The sequence below is a fragment of the Lagenorhynchus albirostris genome, chromosome 18 (assembly GCF_949774975.1).
Source record: "Lagenorhynchus albirostris chromosome 18, mLagAlb1.1, whole genome shotgun sequence".
Taxonomy (NCBI): domain Eukaryota; kingdom Metazoa; phylum Chordata; class Mammalia; order Artiodactyla; family Delphinidae; genus Lagenorhynchus; species Lagenorhynchus albirostris.
In genome coordinates this window covers 6,590,418-6,603,995 of record NC_083112.1, presented here as the reverse complement: position 1 = coordinate 6,603,995, position 13,578 = coordinate 6,590,418, and the positions used below count along the sequence as shown (strand labels likewise).

Sequence of the window (13,578 nt, the reverse complement as noted above, 5' to 3'; positions counted from 1 at the left end):
ATCTCGAAGAACCTGAAGCCCACATTCTAGCACTGTCTACTCAGCAAGGTCCTGGTTCTCTGTCCCCATCTGTGGCCACTGGACCGGGCCGCCTCTGTGAACGCTGTCTTTTGGCCCTTAGTTTGGCCATAAAGCAGAGGCTACCTTGAAAAGGGGAGCACGTGCCTTTTAATGAGAAACACTTTGATGTTTTCTGCTGGCCTGGACACACAGGAAGTATTTGCTAAAAACGGACTGACCACAGAGAAATCCTCATGAACGCAGCGATGCTTTTATTTTCTGCTTGATTCAGCTAGAAATCATCACGGGAATAAATACAAAATTCCTCTTCCATAAAACTGTGTCTAGCTGCCACGCTAGTTTACGTCACACATCTCCCGTTCCTGTTAGCCTTTGCAGTGAGTGCTTTTCCGGGGGTTGGTGTGTTGAGTCCGTCTTTTAGGTGCGGGCTTCACAGGTTGGAGACAGCTGCCTCTCCTCGGTGGTAAACACGCATGGCGCGTTACGGTGCCTTTATTCCCATGAGATATCTTACGGATGCATTTTGCTTTTCTTCCCATCTAGCCTTTTAGGGTCCATGTTTCCCATGCCTCGAGTTATCTATGCCATGGCTGAAGATGGGCTGCTGTTTAAATTTTTGGCCCAGATCAACGATAGGACCAAAACACCAATAATCGCCACGTTAACCTCAGGTGCCATTGCCGGTAAGAACTGGAATTTCACGGGCCAGTCTTTTAACAGTGGAGTCATTATTCCCTAGGGAAATACCTTGACTTGTGCTGGTCTGAGAGACGCTATAACTGGTCTTTTTTAACTTCGGGTTTTTACTCTTGTACCTGGTTTATTTCAAGGTAACTAAGTGCCTTTTTGACCAAAGGCAGAAGCCAGTTTTACAGAGCATGTGATGGAATTCTCAAACAATTTGAATTTTTAAATTGTTATCGTTTCATTGGACAGAGCTTAGAATACACGCTGTCCCTTCAAAGCCCGGCGTCTTTCCCCTTTTCTGAATGTCCCCGAGCAGACCTTGGTGGGATGACATTTTACACGGTACAAACCGGGTGACTTTTTGTTGGTACTGGAAATTCACCATCCGTGCGTCTTAGCTTGTGAATTCTCTGGGAAGTGAGAATCCCTTATGATCGATGCTTTATAAAGCGTGTCACCTATACCCCAGGGGACATTGAGGGTGTGGCTGGTGAAGCCATTCGCCCTGAGTTTGTAAACAATGGCAGGTCCAGAGGAGGCTGATCTGACCGCATATCGGGTCCCTCGCCAAGAGGACAGTTCCGAGAGAGGAGAGCCGGGGGCTAGAGAACCCTTGGAGCTCTGTGTGTGCCATGAAAGCCATGGCAGCCCCGCAAGGAGACTGTGCTTTTTTTTTATGTTTCCTCATTGAATTGCGTTTCATAGCCCAGGAGGCAGGTGCACACAGATGAGAAGCGGAGGCTCAGAGAGGTAAAGTGAGGATGCTCTTGCCCGGTGAGTGCAGAGCTTGCCTCTTGGTTCCTGGTTTGTTTTGGGGCCAAAATGGCTGGTTCCTTCCAGCCCATGAGTAGAGCAGTGGGTCTTGGTAAATGATGACACAGGATACCAGTGACAGTTGCATCACAGGAACTTGTCAAATAGCCTTGAGTGAGGGTAGTGAGGCGCATGACCATCTTACAGAGTGAATTGTTGTCAGTAGCGTTTACGCCCTTAGCAACGTGTGCGTATAGTTTTTTGGATTAACATTACATAATGAAGGAAAGCCAGTTTCTCTTATTTTACACGTTCGTTATGTGAGTCTGCATTCTTGAGGGTGATTGCCGTGGGCAGATTAAGGGGCACCATGTGTCAAAATGTGACCAGTATGTTTAAGGGATTAAGGAATTGGAAATAGTGTTTTTTCAGTATTTACTTGTAATTTGATTGTATTGAAGACTGGCCTTAATTTCCTTCCTGTGCTGATTAAGGGACATCAAACTACAATGTTTAAAGTGACTCACATCGCCAAACCAAGGGTTTGCTTTTTCTTTTCGTTTGGCGGGGGTGGTAAATAAGTATTTAGTTTTCTAAAATCACCTCACATGGAAAAAGTTTGGCTCGAGTTCCTCTGAGTGGGAGCGTAGGCATTTGTAGCTCACACAGGGGGCTCCTCTTCTAATTATCCAGAAGGGCCTCACTGCTCTTTAATTCTGTTTTTTAGCCTCAATTTGAATTTGTTTTACTTGCAGTGGTCTGTGTGGGCTTGAGAAATATTTGTGGAAAAGTTACGGCTTAGTGTTTATGTTTCAACTTGTGTTGATTGCATGTGATTTGAAAATATCCCAAAGTAGATCCAGCCAAGTTATTTTTTAAATGGGAAACTCGACACATATACCCACATAAATAGACATGCATATTCTCATAAAGATCTACAGAAGATTTTCAAAGAAGCATGCATGTTTTGTTTTGCTGGAAGTGGGGTCATGGTGAAGGGACTGTATTGTCTGGGAATAACACTGCTTTCCACGCCCATCTTCTGGGTTAGAATCCTCTGTTGAGGGCAGTGGACTTGCCCCCAGCCGCCTCCTCACCACTGTTGCCTGCTGATGCGAGTCTCCGGTGAATGCCTGGGGAGGCCAGCGGCTGTCTGGTCTGCCTTGTTCAGTGGCACATACCTAGCACCCAGGGACTGGCGTGCTCACGAGTGCCATTGGATGAGGGATGAGGGATGGATGGGTGGATGACGGATGGAAGGATGGATGGATGGATGATGGGTGGATGACGGATGGATGGGTGGGTGGATGGAGGATGGATGGATGGATGGGTGGGTGGATGATGGGTGGATGGGTGGATGGATCATGGGTGGATGGTGTATGGCTGGATGATGGAGGGGTGGATGATGGGTGGGTAGTTGATGGATGGATGATGGGTGGGTAGATGATGGGTAGGTGATGGATGGATGGATGGTGGATGGGTGGTGGATGGGGTGATGGATAGATATACATGTCTGTCTATACGTCTGCATGGTGTAGGGGAAGACACATTGGACTCAGAGCCATAAGAAGCTAGCTTAGAGCCTGACTCTTCCACTTAATAGCTGTGTGACCTTAGGTAAGTCTGTTAACATGTCTGAACTTCACTTTCTCCATTTTTAGCGTAGGGATGGCTGGCAAAATTGCCATGAGGGTCAGAAAGGATCATGTTGATAAAAGTACTCTCCACATAAATGTTAATTACTATTACTGTCTGTTGAGAGCTGCGTATATGGTTAATCCTGAGCTTTTCTCCCCTTTAAGCAAAGTCACAGTGTTTTTCCATGGAAAGGGCCGGGGAGAGCAAGGGGGAAAGTAGAAGCGGCACGCCTCACACAGCCTGGGTCGCAGGTGGGGTTGTGGTTCTGGCCGGCTGTGGAGGGTCGTGCTCGGTCCTGACGTTCGTCTCCTCCCCAGGGGTGATGGCCTTCCTCTTCGACCTGAAGGACCTGGTGGACCTCATGTCCATTGGCACCCTCCTGGCCTACTCTCTGGTGGCTGCCTGTGTGTTGGTCTTACGGTAGGTACGGCTTTCTGGGCTCCAGGACAGGCACACTGCCAGCCTTCTTTTTAGTAGTTTGTGTCAATGGTCTATACAGTGTAAACTTTAGGCTGCGGACAGCTCCTTTGGGACCCGCCTGGGAGAGGGTGGCATCTGGTGGTTGAAAGCCTGGTTACAGAGAATATCCCTGAAGAGTCCGGGGTGGCCCCACCTGTCTCTCTCATGGGCCCTGGTTTTCCTGGCTAGATGTTGGGAGGGTAGAGACAGGTTATCAACCCGACTGTTGGGCCTGGATCCTTGGATCAGAATTTTCGAAGGCTTAGGGTAACGATTTCAATTTGGTCCAGGTTCTGGGACAGAGAGGACTGGGGTCAGGCCCTGGTGGGGACTGGGAGAATCCAAGGCCCGTGACGCGCGGGTCGGTGTGGCGCTCCCATGGCAGCAGTGCGCCGGCCCCAGGGGAGCGAGTGCCGTTGCAGGCCCCGGAGTAGCCGGCGGTGCTCAGGAAGACTCTCCCGGTTCTGGCCTGGAGTCCTGTCTGGACCGGGCCAGCCCCGTGGAGGGCCCTAATAGAGCAGTTCTGGGCCGAGGCTTGGTGTCCTGGGGTCCTCCGCTGCCTCGCTGCCCCTCCTTTCAAGCACACCCCTGCTCCCGTTTCCCTTTGCTCTGGGAGACAGGGCTCTGCTTTCTCACTCCCAGGAACGACCCCAGGTAAGGGTAAGGGTACATGACGGGAACAGATACCTGTGCAGGTGCTCAGTGTGGTCACCTGGGGAGAGCCCCCCACTTTCTCAGGGCTTTACACTTGCCAGGACACTGATTCCATCCCTAACGTGCTCTACAGCTAATTACCTGGCTCTGGAGAGTCAGCTAGAGCTAGTTTGCTAGTTTCCCACCCCTTCTTCCTTCCCAAGAGCTCAGTGCTAAAATCTCTCTGAGGTCCACCCCACTGTCTTAACAGACCGAATGGTATTGTATGAGTGAGTCAGTGAAAAAAGCGGTTAAATATCTTTATATTCGCTCTTAGATTATATGCAGAATAATTCGTAGTGCGCTCCGTTTTGCAAAGCGGGTGGGAAGGATCCGACCTTTGGTCATCTTGGCTGGGAAGATCCGGAGCCTCATTTAAAATGAGTGTCTCACTTGCAGGTGGCTAGTGTCTTGAAAGTCATGGTCCTTCACCCAGCTCTAGAGAGTTATTTATTCCAAGGCACTGGGAGTTTTAAAATAAAGTGATCCAGTTAAGTCTTACAAACAGAGTTTCTCGAATTCATCAGGCTGCAGACATAGTTCTCTGGCTCTCTGCACCAGACACGGTCCTAACGTAATTGCTTTCTATTTGTGTCTGTGCTGTCAGCCCCCTTACAGCCATAGTTTGGTTGGAAGTGGCCTAATATCTTAAGCGTCCAAGGGCCAGTGCTACTTCTCAGAGCAAGAGACACTCTTGGGACCTTCCTCTGGGCTGGGTCATGGTGGAGGTCAAGTTGCCTCATAACAGAGACACCAAGGAGGGTGTTGCCCAGAGAGAGGTAGGAGCAGAAGGTGAGGCCTGGGTCTCCTCCTCTCTTTCTGTTTGCGGGAAAATGTACCATTCTGATCACCCTCTTCCCGTTTTATGCCCTGTGTCCTGGGCAGCTTACCTCTGAAGGCTTACTAAGAACTTGAGTTAGTGTGTGTCCTTTTGCTTGTTAATTAAAGCACATTACGACGGTCAAGCAAACTGCTGCTTCACAGGTACCAGCCGGAGCAGCCTAACATGGTATACCAGATGGCCAGGACTAGTGACGAGCTCGACCCAGTCTACCAGAACGAGTTGGTGAGCACCAGCGATTCCCAGATGGGCTTTTTACCAGAAGCAGAAAAATTTTCTCTGAAAACCGTACTCTCACCGCAAAATACAGAGCCTTCCAAATTCTCTGGGCTAATTGTGAACATCTCAACCAGCCTCATAGGTAAGAGCCTGCCCTTCCCTGTGCGGTGTTTGGGGTCTTGCTTACCCTCGCGGGTGGGCAAGAGCCGCACTTGCCCTGGACCGTGGCGTCATTCTGTCCTACCTGGGGTGGGTGCCTGCAGAAGTGGAGCCCCGCTGTCCACGGGCTCTGGGGAGAGCTGAGGATGTGTGTGTGGGAACTTGGGAAATGACTGAAGTGCGTCTCGCTCTGCCTCTTAGCCCTGCTGGTCATCACCTTCTGCATGGTGGCTGTGCTTGGCAACGGGGCCCTGGTAAATGGGGAGCTGTGGGCAGTCTTCGTGCTCGTGGGCTCCGCCTTCCTCTGCTGCGTGGTCACAGCCATCATCTGGCGGCAGCCCGAGAGCAAGACCAAGCTCTCGTTCAAGGTGAGCAGCTCGGCCTGACCGGGCTGGAGGGAACCCCCCGGGAGGCTGTGAGCCTGGCGCTCCTGCCGGGAGGCCGCCCTGCCTGCCTGGGCTCTGCGAGGCCTGGGTGGGCGGAGGGAGGTGCTCGCTGGCCGGCCTCGAGGGATGTGAGCCTGGGGCTCCCGGGCACAGACGGCGCCTGCTGAGAGAGGCTGGGCCCTGGCTCTCAGGTGGGGTAGCGCCCTGCGTTCTCTGGGCTTCTCATAAATAAACGTTGGCCCTGGTGGATCGCATGTCATCACCAAGCCTTGGGGATGACCAGGGCTTCTGCATTTTTAGATGCTACGCATAATAAGGTAGTTCAGCCTTAGAAATAAAGCAGAAGCCCCTCTTCCGGCCCCTTCAGGGGAGGAGTAAGCGGGGAAGTTAGACGACAGCTCACTTTGGCGATTAGTAGCGTAGGACAAACTCCCACCTACTAGGATTTGCCTGCGGCGGTGTACTTGGGGGGTGCTGGGGGTACGGGGTGTGGGTACGGGACTGGGGACTGGCACTCAGCCCCTCGCCACGTAGACCTGGCCGTCCGTATCAGCCTCGGCTGCGCTCCTTTCTTGGGTAGTTTCGCTAAATGAGTGGAGCAGAGCCGTCTGTCCCGCCCTCTCCATCGCGTCACACCTGACGCCCCGCCTCCTGTCTCCGCAGGTGCCCTTCTTGCCGGTGCTGCCGGTCCTGAGCATCTTCGTGAACGTCTATCTCATGATGCAGCTGGACCGAGGCACGTGGGTCCGGTTTGCAGTGTGGATGCTGATAGGTACGTGACTTGTGGGTTTCGAGGTGACCAGCACGTGATGTCCCAGCGACTCTTGGAGGCCCCCAGCCCCGCCAGCCTATGCTGAGCTGCTCATTTGTCCTCCCTGCTACTGGCTGGATGGCTTGTGCCCTCCAGCCGCCCCCGTTTCAGATTTCAAACCACAGCGAAAACACGCGTAGTCAGCGGTTTCCTCTCTGACAGTGAGGAGCTCCTGGTAGGCTGTGGGTCCTCCCTTCCCTTTTAGATAACTCTAAAGCCTTTGTCTGAACTAGTTATCTCGGGCCAGAGCTTAACATTCTCAGAACGAGCCCGTGAGTCTGCTGTCCATCCCAAACACTGGGCCGTGGGGACTGGCTGGGCCTGTGGGAAGCAGGGGGGTCACCCTTTGGGTGCTGGCCCCATTTAGCACCAACCGTGGCCCCTCTCTGGGCCTCTGACAGCAGGCGCTGCAGAGATGGACCCGGGTTCCTTGTGTAGTGTCGGAGGCCGGGGGCCGAGGCCCGGGAGACTGGCCTTGACCGGTCGGGGCCACTGACGAGAGCAGTGACCTCCAGGCCGTGTTGCGGCCAAACCTCCCAGCCCCAGTGACTGCGGGAGTGGAGGCGGCAGAGGCGGAGGACGCCCGCTTCCAGGCATCCCGACACGCTCCTGGGTCCCAGGGCTTTTGGTGGCCGGGTCCTCCCTTCAAGGCCTGCTCTCCTGTGTCACTGGCACGAAGGTGGCCCCGGGGTGGGGGGACAGTTAGGAGCACGGACCTCTGTGGCCCCTGACACTCACTGGAATGACTAAATTCACGGGTTGCACGCAGTCCCGGGCTACCTGAATGTCTAAGTCACTCAGGTAGGGAGAACGAGGGCTGTACAGACGGCGCGAAGCGCCTGGGGAGCCCTAGTGCCCTGGGAAGTCCGCCGTGGCGGGGACAGCGTGGCTCCTGCAGGGTCTGTCCTGGCCCCCCACCAGCGGCCGCGGGGTACCCCGCCAGGTGGGCAGCAGATGAGGCTGTGGAACCAGCGCCCACCCCGCCCCCGGGGCCCCGAGCCCAGCCGCTCCCCCGGCCTGAGGCTGCCCAGAAGCATGCGCCTTTGCCGAGCGTAGAGGCGACCCTGCACGATGAGTCGCGCCCTCCTCCACGGGGGCCCTGCCTGGGGCCGCCACCTGCCGAGGCCTCCCGGCGGGGCGGCCTGCAGAGGCTGCTGCGGGGCCTGCGCCGCGGACCCGACGGCGCCCACTCACACCGGTCTCTGCCCCCGGCCCGCAGGCTGCCTCATCTACTTCGGCTACGGTCTCTGGCACAGCGAGGAGGCGTCCCTGGCCGCCGACCCAGCAAGGACTCCTGACGGTCACTTGGACCATTGCAAGTGACGCACAGCCCTGCCCCCAAGGCCCCGGCAGCACCTCGCCCCCCCTGCGCGTGCACGGGACCCGCCCGCACCCAGAGAGCACAGTGCCGCGACGGGGCGGCCCGCGGCCTGCGTGCCCTGCTCAGGCCGGCTCGCCGGGCCCATCACCTGGCAGCTCCCAGCTGGGGCCGCGGGGCCGAGGCTGCCCACCTGCCTCTGAGCCTCTCTCTGAGCAAGACAGCAGCCCTTCTCCTCGCCGGCCGGGCGCCCCTGCTGCTGCGGCCTTGGGCAGAATGGAGGTCACCTCCTCTCATCACCTGAGCGGTCCGGCCTCCCTTCCAGGGACTGTGCTGGACACTCCAGTCCCCGCCTCCCCGCCCAGCCCCGAACAGCCGCCCCAGATGCCAGCTGAGCACCGCGACACGGTCTGTGCCCAGCTGTGCCGCCCCCAGCCTGAGGACAGCGTGTACTTAGGAAGGAAAACTAGACGGTCTCCTTCTCCTGCTTCTGCTGAGCTGTCTCCGGAGGGCCCGTGAGGACTGTGACCACCCCCCCTCCTTCCAGGCAGGGGCTCCGGCCCCCCTCGCACACTGCACACTCGGGCCACGGGACCGGGCTCTGCGCGGGGCCAGGGCGGTGGCCACTCCACCCGGACCTCCTGCGGCCGCCAGCCCAGGCCCCGGGCCGGTCCCTGCTGCTCTGGCGCCTCTCAGCGCCGGCCGAGTCCTGAGTAACTGGAATGTGACACTATTTCTGTAGGACCTGCCTCGAGTGAGCCGAGCGGAGAACAGCGCTTTCTGTGGTCCTGGCTCCGCCCTGAGTCGTCCTCTGCCGCTCGGAGGTCGGTTTCTTGGGTCTCAAGGTCTCCGAGGCCGGCGTCCGCTCATCCTGAGTGACGGCGTGGCCCTGCAGCTGCTTCTGGCCCCTCTCGTGTCTTATCCTCACGTGGAGTCCTCCTGTCTGCCGCTGTGAATCGGTCACTCCACTGAACTCAGCAGGCGCTTAACAGTGTCGCGGCACACGGCCGAGCGATCACCCCGAACTGTCCAGGGTGCGGGGTCTGCACGTGACACGGTTTGGGGTCACGTTACTGTGCCTCTCGTGTGGGTGTGTGTCGTCCAGACGCTGCGGGTTTGTGTGCGGGTCGGTGACCCTGCCCCGCACCCCTGCCTCGGTGTCCGTGTGTCCCTGTGCACACGGCGCTCCCTCCCGAGGCCCTGGGGACTCTTCTGGTAGCCGGGCCAAGTCTGCCTTCCCGAGAGAGTGTAGTTCAGTAGACGGAAGGGCCCGTGTTGGCAGGTGAGGGGCAGGCGTGTTGGACTCCACGGGAAGTGTAAACGCTGCTTTGGAAGCTCCGCTCCCCATATCCTCTCACTCTGGCCTTTGTCACAAACCTGGTAGAAAGAAGCCTGATGAACTGATGGCACTCGGCTTTTCTCCCTCTGCCCCAAAAAGTTCTTGGAGGAAAATGCAAGAATGAGTGAAGCAGCCAGTTGGCAGGGTCGGCCTTCGTTCTAGGCTCTGGTGGCCGCTCTGGTCGCTCATGGAAGCTTTATTCTCAGTGTCACTTGTGAATCTTCCAGCGGGAGGACTGTAAGAGCCCAAAGCTTGGATTTCCAAAGAAAGGTATTTAATTTATGTAGCTTGGTGCTTTGCTTGGTACAACATTGTGATAAATAGTAACGTATTTTGTGGGGTTTGGTGTCTGCCGTCCTCTGGGGCCTCTTGGCCGTTGGTTTGCGTGATGTCTGCTGTTTTTCCACAGAGGCAGAGAGCGCGAGGGAGAGAGGGTGTCCCAGAAAGGTGGCAGGTTGAGGTGTTCTTTCCCTTTTTCGTTCTGGCTGACGTTTCCCCATGTGACGCCCCCCAGCAGACTGCACGACTGATGTTTCCGCCAGCAGCGCTCGTGGCTCTCCAGCCAAGAAGGTGTGTCTCAGCATCTCACGGGGCGAGCGCGTCCTGACACGTGGTCCCCTTCCTCACCCAGAGCCGCGAGGCGCCGCGCAGAAGGGCAGTGGCTGCCTTGAGAAGGCCCCCGCGCTCCCCCCCGGAAAGAGCACCTGGGGTCCCGGGACGGGGCCTGTTGAGAGCGGGTCTTCGTGCCGTTGCCGAGGGTTTTCTCTTCTGTGCGTGGGGCGGCGCCTCCGAAGTCAGTGGGCCTTCTGATCACACCCCTCCTTCCTGGCCCTGAGCTGGACACGCGCACAAACACGTACACACAGAGACCTGCCAGACAGACACACGGACACAGACACACGGCCAAAAGTAACTGCCGGAAGTTCCCGACGGTTTCACATCCCAGCCCCTCCCGCACTCGGTTCCACGGCTTGGCTACGTTTTCCTGCAGAGTCAGAAGTTCCACATTTCCAGTGACGCGCCCTTCGGGGCTACCGCGTCTCCTTTTATCTGTGCACCAGCCCCAAACGGTCACATTGGAAAGACCCGCTTGTGATGGGGAAGCGCCCCTTCCTGCCGCCCGCGACCCCCTCCCTGCGTGTCCACGGCCTTGTGAAAACCCACGCGGGGTCCCCGGGACCTGTGCCAAAGAGTGAGGGGTGCGGGGTCTCCGGAGAGGCAGTGGGCCCCGAGCCACCCCCCGCCCCGGGGTGGGGGATGGGGGCCTCGGGCAGGAGCTCGAGCCTCCGCACGGCCCCCGGCTCACCTGCTCGCATCTCCTCTGCCCGACTTTGGGCCGGCTTTGCTTTTACAAACCCAGAGGGCCGCGGGACGGAGCACCTTTCCAGGCCGACTTGCAGAAGCTGCAGAGTTTACACTGTCGTCAGGGTCACTTGTGTCTCCCCCACGCTAGGTTTTGTTCCGTTGAGTCCGTGTCCATCAGGTGGTCGGCTTCCTGGTTCCGTGTAGTTTGGACACCACGGGCCTTGCCCTGCCGTGTCCACTGGCGACTGCAGCACTGCGGAGGCTTCTGTGCCCACCCGGAGCCCCCGGGCCCGCGGCACTCCCTTCTCCACCTCTGACACATCTGTTCACACCTGAGAGGGGCGCGGGCCCAGCAGGAGCCTCACGACGTGTTTGCTGTGCTTTGTGCATGGCGTCAGGGGGGCGGACAGCGGTGGGGGGGGGGGAACGGGGCTGTACCTGGCCTCCTCTCCTCCACCTCGTCCTCCAGGCAGGCAGGGCGAGTTGACAGGTCTTGCCGTCCCGCCTAGGATGGCGTCTAGCCTGACGTTGTAGGCAGAGCTGTCAGCGTCGGGTGTGTGGACACGTCTCCTAACGGCCCCACCCAGACTGTCGGCGAGCCCACGGGCGTTTGACGGGGCCTCGTTGCTGGAGAAAAGCTGCCTGGTTTCATGCTGGGACCTGTCTTTCCTGACCTGGATGCCCCGCCTTGACGCATTAAGAGCCGCTTGTTCTGTTGGCACCCGAGAACCAGCCCCGTGGAGACAGGAGGGAGGGGACTTGGTGCCGGGCCCGGTGGCCCGAGTGTTGTAGGATGGATGGAGAGGCATGGCCGGACTCTGGGCGCAGGTGTGTGACGCTTGTGTGAGTTAACTTCAGACGGAACTGAATATATGTTGTGCATGATTGTTAGGTGTAATTTAAAATGCATCTGTTGGCCTTGGTAATGAGAGTATTGTATGTGAGGCTCCTTAGGGAGAGCAAGATGTACATTTTATCAGACTCTTGTGGACTTTTTTGGGTAATGAAATGCTTTATTGGTCCAGTGGTGCAAGAAGCTACATACATTCTGTATCTCGTCATCGTAGTTACAATACCTAATGGGAGGTTAAGTCAGAAAAAAAAAGGCAACTGACCTTCCCGTTCATCACTATGGCCCAGTCTTTCTGTGCCCACTGCTTCGCTGGGTGGCAGTGCTCTTCCAAGGGGGGCGTGGACTGGCCAAGGGTCTGGGGGCGCAGTTCTCCGGAGCCCCCCGGCCCACCTTGTAAATGTGTTGAACTGCTGAAAACCCCCGTGAGATGGAAGACCTTGGCTTGAAGTCCAAATGGGATTTCTCCAGAGTCGGGGAGGAGGGCTGGGGAGATGCATTCAGACTTTGTTAAATTATTAACAAGGTGTATGATTTTGTGTTTCTTGATGACAAACTTTTTAAGTTTGGGACTTATTTTCCCATTGGAGAAGTTATATATTTAAGATAAGTTTCCTGCGTACGTTGTGCCTTTCAGCATTGATGGGTCTAAGGAGCACAAAGGGTGATGGTCTTCTTGAGGGTTGGTTTATAATCAAACCTGAAGAGCTGTGGTTTCTTCAGTACCCTTTCTTCTACTGAACGTGGAGCCATTATTAAGAGAATTGTGTTTTTTATTATGTAAATTGTATAATATTTTTGCTTGTTTGATGTTCTATTTTTCTAATAGTTTTCTTATAGTTTCTTATAATTGTGATACTAGATTTAGATTCTGACGCTAACTGCAAATCAGATTGGCCTCTGCTGGTCCCCCCCCACCCGTTTTTATTTTAAGGGCAAGAGTAGATGTTGTCCATCGCCTTTAAAAAATGTGAACCTCTGCTCTGTATCCCAGTTTTGCTGACAACACTGTGCATTGATGCCGTACTTCATGTTGTAAAGTCAGGCTATTTTGTGGTACATCCTCTCATGCTTCCGCAAATCCTAATAAATTCCGTCTATGGCCTGGGCGTGCTCAGTGTGACCTCAGGAATTCCGGCAGCTCTGGGGGGCGGAGGGGGTGGGTGCCCCGGGGTGGGTGCCCCGCAGGGAGTTCAGATCCTGTTCTTTGCTTCTTGAGAATCTGCCTGCTTCCCCACAACCGGAAGGATGTCGCGTTGCCTCGTTCTCCTTCAGCCGTTTGGTGGAAATCCTCATTCCGGCTTTAGCGCCTCGGCCAGGGAACCCCCTCGACCCTCATTTAGGATCCTCTGATGCTGTCTCCCCACCTTGCACTCTTTTCCGGACTTGGCTTGGGTTTGGGCCCAGAGGTCTTCCTGCCAGTGGGTCTGCGGGGCATGACGCTGCTCGTTTGCAGGACTTGGGTGTCAGTGCAGCAAACCCCTCTGCCTTGGGCACTGGCCTTGTGTTGCCCGCCACACGCCCGCCACCCATCTGGAGGGTGGGGTGCGCGCAGGAGCGGGAGGGTATGGGGAGGGCTGTAGCTGTAGCTCTTCTCATAATCCTTGATCTCTCACCACCCCCCGCCCCGCTTGAGAAAGGAAGCGCTTGCTTACACAGGAGGCACACGCAGTCAAGGGGGCCTGAATTCCCAGGCCCTGAGGCTTGGCGTGATCACGCTGGGAGGTCTGCTGCCGGCCCCGCACGCTCAGCATCAGGGACGTGAGGGGCATCTGTCGGCCGCGCGGTGAACCACCCACCAGGCCTGGACCGCGTGGACGCTTTCCCTCCTTTTCCCCAGGGCTCTGCGGGGACGAACGCAGGCAGGGTGCCCCTTCCTGCCCTCAGCCGCCCCGCCCTCCCCCGCCCCCAAGGCGATCTGTGACAACTGGCAGGCGCCCGTGAGCCCAGACCCCGACTTGTAGACGGGCCGGCTTCCCCGGGCGCCCCCGAGCAAGTCTTCCCGGGAGCCCGCCTCGGCGCGGTGCGGCCAGTCCCGTGGCGCCACACTGCCGCCTAGCGGCCGGTGCGGGCGGGCGCCTGAAGCGCCCCCGCGAGGC

General features: G+C 56.7%; 1 protein-coding gene across 9 annotated transcripts in view; it reads left to right on the top strand.

Annotated features, from left to right (window-relative positions):
- Positions 1–11,044, top strand: part of SLC7A1 (solute carrier family 7 member 1) — a 67,280-nt gene extending 56,236 nt beyond the window's left edge. For 8 of the 9 annotated variants that reach the window (XM_060128925.1, XM_060128920.1, XM_060128919.1 and 5 more), the window contains 6 exons: positions 565–704; positions 3,417–3,519; positions 5,236–5,453; positions 5,672–5,838; positions 6,520–6,628; positions 7,887–11,044. In XM_060128925.1, the coding sequence (XP_059984908.1) occupies positions 565–704; positions 3,417–3,519; positions 5,236–5,453; positions 5,672–5,838; positions 6,520–6,628; positions 7,887–7,990 (841 nt within the window). In that variant the 3' untranslated portion in view covers positions 7,991–11,044. The remainder of the gene's footprint in view (positions 1–564; positions 705–3,416; positions 3,520–5,235; positions 5,454–5,671; positions 5,839–6,519; positions 6,629–7,886) is intronic. The other variant, XR_009536706.1, reaches the window with a different exon arrangement.
- The last annotated feature ends 2,534 nt before the right edge of the window (positions 11,045–13,578 follow it).